Source organism: Polyodon spathula, chromosome 10 (assembly GCF_017654505.1).
Source record: "Polyodon spathula isolate WHYD16114869_AA chromosome 10, ASM1765450v1, whole genome shotgun sequence".
In the NCBI taxonomy this organism is placed as follows: domain Eukaryota; kingdom Metazoa; phylum Chordata; class Actinopteri; order Acipenseriformes; family Polyodontidae; genus Polyodon; species Polyodon spathula.
The window spans coordinates 38,366,404-38,380,647 of record NC_054543.1 but is presented as its reverse complement, the minus strand read 5'-3'; the positions used below and the strand labels follow the sequence as shown (position 1 = coordinate 38,380,647).

Genomic DNA, 14,244 nt, shown 5'->3' with positions numbered 1-14,244 from the left:
TTAAAATCTATGGTGTATGCAATATTCACGAAGAGCACCACTCTAATAAATACATACTGTGAAATAACATTGCAAGGAAGTGCTGTATAACACTCTGCTCACAAGGATGAAATTCCTCAACAGTTTTTTGGCTGTTTGGTATTATGCAGGCATTACTGGAAAAATTAAAAAAAAAAACCTGACGAGTTATAGAGCTCATTGCTGTCCTCTAAGGTGCCCTTGATACATTTATCCAGAACTGATTGAATGTACCAGATTTGTGCATGCACATCCCTATAATAATATCCTGCACATTTCTCATGGGAGCAGGAACGTGCAAAGCTCGTAGGGTGACCTTAATGTATTCAAAACCTCTCTTATAGTCTTATTGATGGTGCTATCTGTAATTAAAGTACAGTGGTATGTGTTTTCCTTTAAAGGGAAATCAGATAGTTTAAAGTCACTGTTACTGTAAGCTGCTCTGCTGAATTATACATGCTGCAACATGATGCCTTTGAACATTTTTTTTATAAATGGTGCAATCCATAAAGCTTACAATCACAGGTTACTTTTAAGGTAAGTTAACAGAACATGAAATTGGGCAGAGACGTTTCTGGCTGAAGAATAAGTGTGCCCTCACCCTTGAAGCAGTATCTTTTAGTTTGTTTTGCTGAAAAGCTCTGTGTTTTGTGTTGGTTTGGGAGGATTTCATTAAAGAAGTGGTATAATTGACTCGGTTTACATGCAAGAATAAAAATACATCTTTTTTTTCTGCAACTTGAGTTTACATGTAGTTTTTTTTTTTAGGGAGATAAATTATCCTTCAAAATCCACATGACCCAATTAATATTAAAAGGTGGGTATTAGGTATATTTAAATATGTGTCCAATTTGGTCTTGCACAGCTGGTAATATCGGTAATGGGTTTACAAGAAGATTTCAGATTATGTTGCATCACATAGTTCTGAGAAGCAATCACAAGTGGAGCCTCTTTCCTTTTGGACAGCAAAAAACAAAATAAAAAACAACCCTAGCTATTTAATGCATAGACTAGGAGGATTTCAAAACAAAACCCTATACAGAACATTACACAACTATATGGATGAAACGTGAATTCATCAAATGTTCTGTGCAGCTCCCAAAAGCATTTTACACTGTGGATTACCTGCAATGGATTTTTGATTCTACATGTATTTCATTAACTGCTTATGCAAGGCTCCTTCAGCTACAGTATTGTGATCGTTATGGTACTCTGCGTATGGGGATAAAAAGCACATTCGAAATCCAATCCTCCAGGTTTTATATAATTTAATAATGCTGATTAAGACCTTAGAGGTTCAGTTGGTTCAGGTAAGTAATTTAGAGTAAAGGGGGAGCAAGGACTTTGCGTGCAGCCCTGTCCTATACACACTACCTGAATAATGCACCATCACAAGTAGAAATCATGTCAATTCCACACCAGGTTTAGTAGGTAAATTGAAGTAATCAACTATATTAGGATCTGGCCTGGAACAAACGCCTGGATTTTTTAAAACAAATGTGTCTGTTGTTGTTACAGCATTGTATAAATCCTGTTGGAATGCCATTCCAGTAAATCCATTTCAGTTTTTATGCACCATTTTTTTTTTATACTGTAACAGCCTGGTATCCTCACGACTCCCCATATAATAAAAACATTGCAGTCTTTAAAACATAACCTTTTGGTATGTTCATTTTTTTCATGTTATATTTCTATGCATCGTATAGCTGTTGTAAAATTAGAAGCTTCAGTTTAGCAAAAAATAAAGCACAGATATATTTGTACAATATTTCTTGCTGTCATCACTGCTTGATGCAGGCAGGATTTTAATTAAGGTCCTTTCTGTATCAAATTGTGTGTTTGCATGAGGTGGACATTGTGCTACATCTGACAGTATTTAACTAAATTTAATCTAGGATTCAATGGGATTTTCACCTGTCACCATATTTTCTTTAGTTTCTCTCTACTGTGTAAGGCATGACTTTTATTCTCAGTGGAGGTTCTGTGTCTTCATAGTTAAAATTGATGTTCAACTAGAGTTCAGCCACCGTTAATATTCTTCTAATTTTAAATGGAGCATTACTTGTGATTTTTAGAGATTAGTTGTATGACTGCCTCAGTATAACATTTTATGCATTGTTCATGTCTCTTACTGAAAAAACTGTAAGAATAAAATCTGAGTTTATTGTTTCAATATGGTGCTATTTCAATAGAATTAACAAATGAACCACATACATACAACATACATTATATTAAAATATGCAGGCTGAAGGTCATAGAAGTAAACTGCTGAGACTAAAAAAGAAAGATTATTGTATATGTTGGCAAAATGCCATTGTTGTTTTTCATATGAGTAAGCTTGTTGAAAGAAGTTAAATATTTCAGAACTTTTCAGCCTGTATCAACACATTTAGATGCTTAACACATTTAATAAGAGCTCAGGGAACATATACACTCTTCCTTAAGCTGGTTTTCTTACAATGTATGTTTAATTGAACTAGCACAGGGATTGGAAAGCTATGAGGTTACACACATGACCCCACTGAGGTGTGGCACAGTTTAATGGAAGCGTTGTTACATCTGCAACAGAAACATGCCATCACTGTTCCCTCAGTGCAAATTACTTTTACTGTTACTTAGGAAACAGTTACTTTTTTTTTTTTTTTTGAGTGTACTGCATTTATTCCTGCTATATATGGCATATTAGAGAAATAATACAGACTAGTCCTGAATGTTGAATCAATCAACCTATACCCCACTTGAATAAAACATGCTGAACTGTGGAATCACACTGGAATGCATCCACCACCTATCTATAGGTTTCCCTTAAAAAAGTGGAACAGGCAATACAGGTGGATTCCCCAGTAATGAAAAAGTATATTAAATAATCAGTAATAAATGATGTTGATGACATGTCTTAGACATGCATTCATACTCCCACCAGGGAATTGTGAGGAGACTTAGTTCATGCATGAATGCATGCCTATACATGCGATCAACATAATTTGTTACAAAGGAACATGGAATGAATACAGGTAATGAAATCCAAATGAAGTAACAGGGCTGAATTCACGATGAATTACCTAAGAACTCAGAGGAAGTGCATAAGATATTCAGGTGGTATTCCTGTGGTATCGAGGTAGAATTCATTATGAATTGACGACTTGTTATTTCAAATCAACCCTTTAGTAAAGATCCTTAGAGAACAGTTTCATGGAATAAAATAGCAGCCACAGGCATGCAAACATTAAAAGAACTGCCCTGTGCTGGTTTGGGACAATACAAAGGCATCCATTATCAGATCAGGTTGGATGTGTTTCCTCATGAGAAAACGGTGGAAACTTGAAAAACAAGAAGGCTTAGACTTAGTTCTTATCTTTAAGTAGCCTACATTTACATAGCTTATTAGGTTTATTATAATCTCTCTCTAAACTATTGATAACTTAAAGCACTCTAAACAGTGGGAATTGTGTGCCTTAGAAGTATTTGTTACAATTTTATTGGTTTTTAGGACCACTCACAGACCTGTACTAAATCAACTTAATTCCCTAAACGTTTAAAATCATGCAGTTTTTACCCAAAATGATCTGATGAATTGAAATGAAACCTATATTGTTTTGCAGAGAAATGATGAGGAAGCGGTCGTTGACAGAGGTGGGACTCGTTCCATTCTGAAGACTCACTTTGAAAAGGAGGACTTGGAAGGTAAATGCCTACCTTAGTGTAGCGTCAAAGGCTGATTGTTACATGTTTCATTAGCCTTGCATACTGAATGGGTTAAGAATGTGTACAGGCAAACAACATAGTGTGATGTTCAGTATGAATGCTTAGCAAATGCAAACCTGCATTTAGTGGGATTCCTATTGACTATTTTGCATGTAAGATTTATGTAAAGATTGTGTTTTCAATAATGTGTTTATTTTATACAGTCACTTGCATGTGTGGGTTCACAACTATATTTTAACCATAGCATCAATTTCAAATAAATACATACATATACTCCATATAGATGTGAAAACCAAATTATGACATTTGCAAAAGTATCCTGTGTTAAAATAACATGTAAAATAGTCATCCTGACTGTGTATGCAAAATGTCAGAAAACACAGCAGATAGCATTAGTTAAAATGGACATTACCCTCAAGTCCTATAAAAGGGACAGAAAATGCCAGCCGTAAGTATCTATCTTTACATTTAGATTAATTAATCAAAAATATAGGCTGTTGCTAAATGGGGAAATGTACCAAAAACAGTTGATAGTGAGGGAAAGGAGGCACAAACTGTAAATATTTGATACAAGGGATTAAGCCTGTCAACTGCACTCTTGGGCATTTAAATAAAAATATATAATAGGCAGAGTTGGAAACTTACATGCTTGCATTTGTTGAGTAAATACATGTAACATCTTATTTTTAGTACAACTTTGCTTAGGACTGGGTAATATCAGGTCAATGGTACTTGGAACTTTCAAGTGGACCTTTCTTCTAGAAGTTCACATTATGGAAGGCTGTGTGTTTTGACTTCTTTTTTGAACACATTGTCATTTACATATTTAAATATGTATGAAAATGTATTGAAATGTTTCTGAAAGATTACAAGGAGAGTGCACCCACTCAAAGGTGGCTTGGACGTTTTGTAAAACATAAAGCTGAACGTGTACTGGAATTATTGCTGAAGATAAGGCATTGCTGCTGACAGCCTAATTCTGTATTTGGTGCAGTTAATAACTACTGTTCATTTTGGATAGTGTTAGCAGATCCAACACCCCTTCAGCTTCACCCCTAATGATTGGCATGAGTCACAAATGCCTTTTTCCTCATTCATTTGGATTCCTGGTATCCTCATTTGACGTGAAAAAAATAACCTCAGAAATCTTTGGCATTCTCAAAAGCAGAAAGCATCCACTGTTAATCAGCAGTTGGTAACACGAATGGATATATTTTGGTTTCTAAGGCAGGGCATGCAAGGTATTGAGGTTAGGTCTCTAAGCGCTTTTAAAATTTCAAGCTTCAACTGGGTGACTTTGAGCCACTGCATTTTGCCCACAGCCATCATGCCAGCCATTTTCCTAGCAGTGCACCTCTTCCTCCACAGAGCTTGCTCCTCAGTGTGGTATTCCTTTGATGTGTTGTGACAGATGATTCCAGACTGTGCTAGCTCACATGCTGCATGAACTTCCCGTGTGATTCAAGATTCTATTTTTTTGGACTGCATGTGCGCCCAATGAGAAAGCATTTTTATTCACCGAGGTAGCACTTTAAAACAATATACAAATATTATGATTTGCTGTGGTTATCAAACCACAACTATAAAACTATAGTTTTACCTAAAGTGTTTATGAAAAATATATTAGCGGCACAATATAATATATTCTAATATTATATAAAAGTAGTAGGGTGGACTTCTGTATTATTGGGTAGATATTCAGGAAATACTTTTTGCTATATCAACAATAGCAAGCCCTTACACTTGTCTTGCATTCTCTGCAGTCTGTATTGTTCAATCCCCAAAGGACTGCTGGCATCAGGAGCATCAGAACACAGGCAAATCTAAATGCCTCCAAAGCCCTGAGATTCTGCATGGTGGTACTGCAACAGATGTTTTCAACTCTGCTTCTAGCTAAATACGCTCTCACAAGCTTCATTTCAAATCTTGTATTGAAAAAATAGCCAAATATAATCACAGTTAAATAATAGCAGTTTTTTTTTTTTTTAATTTGATTTCAGATGACTCTTTTTGCTGAACTGCATTGTGTTTAAAGGATCTTCAATTTCATATATCACACACATTTGCTTAAAACAGTATTTGTTTAAATCATAACCGAGTCTTCGCATCTCTCCTTCCCTGCGTATACAGGATATGCGATCTTAGAATTGATTGGATGCAGTTATGTTATCTACTGCATGTAGGATTCCGTCTTTCCTTAGTCTGCTTGTATTCTGTACAGACTGCTTGCGCAGAAGTGATTCGAAACCTTGCTATCTGAAACCTTTTTTTTTTTTTTTTTTTACAGTTTTAAACATAGTGGCCACTCTATGTACAATACCGAAATGTAATTGTAAATTCATATGTTCTCATATAAATCAATAGCACTTCAAATAATAAAATAAAAGTAAAAACAACTCCCCTGTCCAGTTTATGCAATCTCAAATTAAACTTCCATGATATGCATAGTTGGAACTGTGCAGTATTCTAGGAGAGATGAGGCTGGTGCATTTCCTGTGCTATTTTAATTAACTATACAGTTGAATGGGTAATTCTTGGTGGGGATTTGAACAGGAGTACCAGACTTGTCTGCTACTAATTGACCCAAACAATTCTTTTCCAGGCCACCGGACATTGTATATCGGTGTGCATGTACCCCTCGGAGGAAAAAAAAACCACAGGAGACACAGGCATCGTGGACATAAACACAGGAAGAGAGACAAGGAAAGGGATTCAGGTGTAGAAGATGGAAGAGAGTCTCCAAACTATGGTAAGAAACACTGACATTATTCCGAAATATACTCGAATATACTTGTAGTTGAATGTTAATGTGACATTTCATTGTTTAAGCATTCCTTGCTCAATTTTCGAATTTAACATGAGTTGAGCTTGCATAAAAAAGTTACAATGGAAAAGGAATTTGAAGTAGGTAGTCAGTAGTATCTGGTTGCCATCCATTCCTGAAATGATCTTACACAAGATAATGTACATTGATGATCCAGTGGGAAAAGACAAGTACAACTTTTTTTTTATATATATACTGTGGATTTTGGTAGAAGCCCAAAGTACTGTGTCAATATGTTTAATTTAAAGCATTAAATGCCAATAAAACTTGAACTTGAGTATTTAAAGAGTTCATTTTAACCTGTTTTCATTAACTAAACATTGGCAATAAATCAACCTTTCTTAACCATTTCTTAATAGGGTTTGTAGTTTATTTTTCACTGCTGGACTAATACCCTGTTCTCAAAGCCTAAAGGATGTGCAGTCATTACGTTTTGAAAATGTGAATGAAGTTAATGGCAGTCATGCGATTTCAGCATCTGTTGATCATACATTATTTAGGTAGTATGTATAGAATATAATTACATTAACCTGCTCTTTTGCAGACAGTTCTCCACTGTATTTGTGAATCACCCCAAAAGGGTGGCATTATTGCGATGCACCACACTTTAGATCATTAAAATACACCCCAATGTTTGTGTTTTAGTATCTAACCCAAGTAAATGCTGCCAAACAAGTGTGATAGAGTACTATACATAGAAACGATTGTTTGGAACTGTGACATGCTTCACTCCAGCATTCCTCTGGTAATATGATAGTAATAGGATTGGCTTACCTCCAGGTCTATTAAATAAATAATGACCACTAACAAGCTTGCTGTTCTCACAACTAAAAAGGACACCATCTCATGCCATGATATATTATGAGTCCTTGGGGGTCTATTGTAATGATTAAAATTGTGGTTTATATTTAATACTGTCACTCTTCAAGCTTATAATAATTTCCTCATGGTTGCTTTTTAGACCTAATTAAAAACAGTGCTAAACACTATAAATATAGAGTGAAAAAAAATGGTCCATGAAAAAGCAGGTTTAGACACAGCAAAATTTTGATCAGCCGCTGTTTCGATCAATGAAAAAGACCCTGCCAAAGTTTGCTGTGCACTTGTTATGTGGAAAAGTTATATAATTGCACCAGGCCAAATGGCAGTTACTTCAAATGAAGATATTGACCTTTTGAAAAAGAACAGATGTGAGCAATTTGTTCTAACATGAAAACAGTGTACCTTACAAAGCATCAGTTTATATAATCCACTCTTATTATGAGCATCCTCCATTCGATGATTCCTGTTCTACACTGAACTGTGCATGCACTGTGGTTGCTGTTATCTAGCAGTTGACCACTGTTAGAGATAGAGGTTTTCATAACCTTGGTACAAAAAACGGTTGAATTAATGATACAATAAATTGGTTATTCAAAATAAACATTTCTTTCTTCAAATGGATAAAAAAAACGTTGAAATGGAAATCAAATCCATGAAGGGAGAAGTTGATGATCTGATTATTAAACATGCATTTTATTTAGAATTGCTAATAATGTACCTGTTTCAAGTGTTCTGCTTATACTTCAAAGTTTAAACTGGTTAAATGAATATTGAGAACCTCCCTTTGTTCAAACTGAGTCGAGTCCCTGAGTCCTTGTTGTGGTCTTGGTATCTTCTCCCATTAAGATACTCCATCTCAGCGCGTGCAGTTCATTCTGGGAACTGAAGATGACGACGAAGAGCACATTCCCCATGACCTTTTCACTGAGCTCGATGAGATCTGTATGCATGACGGAGAAGATGCCGAATGGAGAGAGACAGCAAGGTAAGATTCATTTTTTATATTTAAAAGAAACCTGAGGTGGAAACCAGGGCCCCAGCATTCCCTAGCTAGAGGAAGCCATGTTACACTGATGTGAACAGTACGCGATGCATGAAATAATACACAAACTGTAACCATTCTCTCTGTGCAGGTGGCTCAAGTTTGAGGAGGATGTGGAGGATGGAGGAGAGCGGTGGAGTAAGCCTTATGTTGCCACCCTATCACTTCACAGTTTGTTTGAACTGAGAAGCTGCATCCTCAACGGAACAGTTCTGCTTGACATGAGAGCTAACTCGCTTGAAGAAATAGCAGGTACGATGATTGAATTCATCGAGCACTCTAACAAACATTAATTAAAAGGGATGGACCCTATGGAACCATCAGAACATGTTTTTTTAAATGATGGGGCTTAATATTAACCTATTTGAATTGACTACAGAATGACTATACATACAAAAATGCTGCAGCTACTTTTTTTCACATGTATCATTGTTATATAATGTGTCTGTAAAATATTGTGGTCAAGTGGCTATTATAGGTGGCAGGAAACAGTCAGAAAAATGCCAAAAATTAGTTTTTATTGAGGTCACAAGTGAAAATTGGCAGTACAAAACACTAATAATTTAACAAAACAAATCTGCAAGTCTGTATTTAACACAGATATTATTTTCCGAGTACACATCTACTCAGTCACTCCAGCCTCACTGGAGTCTCAAATCAAGTCCCCTAAAACGAGCTCTACACATGTACTTAAACCCTTCCTTTATCAGGAGATATTTTCTCTAATTATTACGCACGCTCACGGCTATAATAAAGCCTGACGTCAACGCACACACTCCACAAGTTGGCTGTGCCCAGAGCTACACCAGTTTGCCGGTATGTTCGCATTTATTCAAAAAATTAAATGCATTTAAAAAATATTAACAAGCACTTTCACTTCTCTTCTTTAACTAAACGAAAGCAAGCTTTAAAATAAACTTTAGCAACTCGCTAGTAACACATTGTGTCCTTGTAAATCATGTGTACCTATTCATTACCAAACACAAACATAGTTCCAGCAGTGGTCTCAGAACGAACTCTTACTGTAGCTTTTCATAGCAATTTGTTATTCTACATTGACAGTGTTATTCACAAACAACCATTATTAAAAAGACAACCTTTAGGCTAATGTCCTTCTGTTAAACAATGATCTACGACCTTTGTGATAGAGCGTGTTTCTCTTTTGTTTTCGCTCCGGAACATTGTCCTTGAAAATGTTCTAAAGACTAAATACTGTTTGTAGTTTCAAAATGCATTAAGATCTGAATCAAGGTTGCATTTTGGTCCTGGCAAAGACCATAATGGGTTTGCACTCAAAGCAACACAGGCCTTTGATCTAATGTTCACAATGTAGGATAATAACTACACTCCTGAATTGCAAAACTGGGTTGTAACTGTTTGCTAGAGCTTAGGGAAAGGTTAGTTCTTTTCCGAAGACTGCCTGGCTGTGCTGCACAAGTACAGTACACCATTGTAAGGTAGATAGAAAAGAATAGGTCTGATTGGATCACTGCCATTGAGCTGCCATGTTCTAGCAGTCAGTATAATCATTGAAATCCAGCCACAGCAATGCCTTAATAACAGCTGAGGACCATAGCCCTGCATTATTCCCAGTCACTCGACAAATAAACATTGTTGCAGGACAGACTTGTTAAGCACTTCTTCCACTGGCAGAATGAGGTTGCTGTGCTTGAGCCGCAATAAGGTTATTGTGAGCTGTTTAAGACTGGATTTTTTTTTCACTTTTTTTTAGCACACCTTTAAAGAGCCTATGACATGGAATTTGAAAAAATATGAAAACATATAAAACAATATTAACAGGACTCACTTGATCATGTAATCACATTATTTGTACCAACTGATGTTTAAACACGCAACAAGTAATCAAGTAATACCCAGAAATACACAGAGTGCGATCTCCATTTCTTGGTTCGGAGCCAGGAGACTTACCTCACAGAGGGAGATACACGCAGGTTCCTTGCATCTGCCAGTATGACTGACAGCAACGTGAAAGTGAGAGTATCCTAATTGTATCAGTTTCAGACACCTCTTGTGAATGTGAATCATGTAGTGATGGATCTGACGTAGAGAGAGAAAACGGGGATTGTCTCCCTTATCAATTCAAGCCGTATGCCTCTGAATCAGAAGAGTCAAACTCGGAGAGAGACTCCAACGCCAATGTGGATGGACCAGAGGGACAGCAGATGTTCGCGTAGAATCTGTGTCTTGGCAACACTAAATGTTTAATAAAAACCTTTACGTTTAACATAGATTGATACTTAAAGTATTTTATATTACACATAATTGTATAGTTACACCAGTCCTTTAGTTAACAATATTGATACATGAGTTACTGATACTAGCAGACTAACCGAACGCTGTGGATTGCTACTGGCATTTATTTTACATATCTCTCTCTATATACATATGTACAGTATATTAAAGATGTGCACATTTTTGGTTTTTATGAATATTACCCTTAATCATAATGCAGAGATGCCAACATCTATGATTTGCTACTATTTTGGAGGTTCTTCTACGATGCTAAGTTGAAGGGGTATAATACTATGATTTTTAATAAATAAATAAAAGATGGATACTCCCTGAACGTTTATGAAATATTATTTCAATACCATGTATTTATTTATTTATTTATTTTTTTTTATTAATTAATGGTTCTTAATACTGTATTTCACTGACAGTTTATTGTGGGATTGACGTATTAAAATCTCTGAGCCAGGTTGCTTAGTAACCGGTTTAGAAACTGAAACTGCCGCACCGGTAGTGTTTAATGCAAAACTTACCCGAGACTTACCCGTTTCTCAAACCTGTTTCTTGGTCAATTCGCTTGGGAACCCACGTCAGCGCCAGCAGCTTGCTGTTGCTTCCGAATGGTTGGAACCCTGGTTGGTTTTAAAATATGCCGCCTTTTTACATCCAGGCCCATCTCTGCCATCATCATTGGTCTTTCTTCAAAACTATCTGGTGTGAAATGCACACTGCATATGTAGGTGTACTGCCAGTTTGACACATAATAACACTTCGCTTGGGGTGTTTTGAACTTTTTTTTCTACCATATGCGCTGCATTTTTGTGTCTTTCGGAAAACGGTGAATAACAGTATTCTTTTGCTTGTTTGCCTGATTGGTAGGGTTGCCACCTGGCCCCATAATTCCAGAACACTTTGGGATGGGACATGGTTTTTAAGTTGCCCTTAAACTGAAAGCAATAAACATGTGAACTGAGCACTAAGCACTTGCTTAATTGATACTGCTTCTTAATTATCCGAATCATTGTGATAATACAAATCTTACAAAATAAAAAAACAACGTGTGTAGGTTTATTCAAGATATTTATTTTTATTTTGTACAAAATGATATTTCACTTCTCAATATTTAAAAGATGCTATTTATATCCTATTAATTAGTAATATATAGCCCTAATTTATATTGACTCTCGCAATTAAATAACAACACTGATCCAGTGTTCATGCTGTCTGGTGCCAGGAATAGTGAACAGCTGCTCAGTATTAATGATTTTAGTGGGAGAAGGTGATATACTATTAGAAACTATAAAGAAACTTGAAAATATATATTTTTAAAACTATTAATAAAATAAATAAATATTGATGATGTACTTATGTATGTATTTCATTTGTTAAAAGCTATTACTGTATTGACATGCTGCCTCAAGAAAATTAATCACCAGAATCAATTTAGCAAAGGTCTAGGGCTCAATTCACATGTTGATTTCCTTTATTTTAAAGGCAACTTCAAAATCCTGTTCTGTCTCACAGTGTTCCGGAATTATGGGGCCAGGTGGCAACCCTACTGATTGGAGCAACCAGCTACAACACAAATACCAGGCATTTTGTTATTAAAAAGTGGCCTGTCTTTGTGAATGTCACCATGTCCACCTGTGATGTCACTACCGCTATCCTGAGGCTGCTTCAGAACCGAGAGAGGAAGTTGCGACATCACATTAAAATTCATATTTTATTAAAAAACTGTATCACTGCCAACAATTTTAAATCTTGTTTGGGAATGCTTGTTAGTCATGCATTGTGTTTCTTGAAATGGTTCAGAGGGTGTCATTGGGACTTTAAAGCACCACTATTTCCAAAATATAATCTATACAGTTAAGATAAAAAACTGTAAGATTTCTATCAGTAGTTGTAATACTGTATAAAAGATGGGAAAACTTATTGAAACTGATTGACTGTAACCAGCTTGTTCTTGTAATTTACTAATATTAATGACAAAGCAGAATATCATTATTTCTAAAGTGGCTAGATAAGATGCATATAAGGTGTATTTTGCATTAATAGTTGTGTTTAAAATAGGTGTAAATATTAAATACACCAGAGTCCAAAATGGAGGTGGGTGTTCTTGGGATACTTCGTCTGCACTGTATTAGTGCTAGTTAGGATTTCTTGTTAGAAGAGATGAAGACCAGTCTTTACCCACCTGTTAAAGTAAAAGGTGAACTGTAACGGTAGTTATATTTTCTCTGCTTTATAGTTTATTCCATATCTGTAATGTATATCTGCTTCTCGGAATCAGCTTTGCAGATTGGACTATATAGTCCTACTGTCCATTGCCTGTGATGTCTTTCATTCATACAGAGAAACAGTCAGTGCAACTCTTCTTTTAGTAGTGTACTCCTGAGCGCTTAGACATTCTAGACAAGTACTTTGTGATGTGTTCCACCATTCATTTCCACTGTAAGTAATGTACTTGAAGATTTTCTCAAGGTTTATTCTGTGTGTAGTTCAGAAGTTTGTTTAGTATATAATGTGAGCATACAAACAGTCTTTGGGTAAGTATTTTACGATGTCCTCCTCTTCAGGTAATTCTGGTACTAATTCAGGCAAGTTTTTTGGCTGAGTAATTCCATGATTTCACAGTAGTAGAGTATTAGTAATTAGAAACTGATACAATAGTACTTTGTTGTACTGTTAGTGAAAGAGTAAATGGTAATTCTTTAGTTTTATCCATTGTTTCAGAGTTACTAAACAAGTTATTGCAGTGTAATCATGAAAAATGTTTCTCAATTCACCTTTATATTTCTATAATTTATTCCTGGAGTTTTAGGATCTAGGTTGGGCACAAGCAAATAATTTAGTTTAAAAACTCATGTTTTTCCAGATATGATCCTAGATCAGCAAGAGGCCGTGGGACAGTTGGATGAGGAGGTCCGGAAGAAGGTGCGTGAAGCTCTTTTAAAGCAACATCACCACCAGAACCACAAGAAACTCAGCAACAGGATCCCCATTGTCCGATCATTTGCAGATATTGGCAAAAAACAATCTGAGCCCCATTCCATGGATAAAAATGGTGAGATTGGTTATTTACATACATTTGTTAGTAATTGTAGTTCCAGATTTACTAGTATTCATGTTCAGTCAAAAGTAGGTGAGAGGCAGCAATAGGAAACATACTTTACAACAGGTATTGAGGAGACTGATACTGTTAAACATAAGTTTTTCCTGTGGAATTTAGAACTCTGAGGACTAGTAACTAGTAAGCTGTTTAGCTCTTCATAACATTTTGTGACAGCATCTTTTTTGGAGAAAAAAAAAAAGTCTGATTGTAGTAAAGAAACTTTATGTGGTGTTTACCACTGTTTAAGCATTCCTGCAACAAAAATGTATCATGCATTAATTAAAAATGACTTTCAGTGTTTCTTGCATTGACTGTATATTTCATTTTCACTGCATTGTCCATGTTTGACCTATTTCAGACTGCTGCTCTGTCTCTTTTCTTGGTGTCTGTCTCGATTAGGCTCATCTCTGTGTACTGCCCTTTTATCCTCCCAAATGGGCTCATTTAAAGCTGGTTGTAGAAGAGACAGGC

General features: G+C 35.9%; 1 protein-coding gene across 4 annotated transcripts in view; it reads left to right on the top strand.

The window, feature by feature from the left end:
* Positions 1-14,244, top strand: part of LOC121322267 (sodium-driven chloride bicarbonate exchanger-like) — a 48,735-nt gene that overhangs the window by 10,852 nt on the left and 23,639 nt on the right. For all 4 annotated transcript variants that reach the window (XM_041261972.1, XM_041261970.1, XM_041261969.1 and 1 more), the window contains 5 exons: positions 3,621-3,702; positions 6,326-6,472; positions 8,216-8,354; positions 8,503-8,663; positions 13,537-13,725. In XM_041261972.1, the coding sequence (XP_041117906.1) occupies positions 3,621-3,702; positions 6,326-6,472; positions 8,216-8,354; positions 8,503-8,663; positions 13,537-13,725 (718 nt within the window). The remainder of the gene's footprint in view (positions 1-3,620; positions 3,703-6,325; positions 6,473-8,215; positions 8,355-8,502; positions 8,664-13,536; positions 13,726-14,244) is intronic.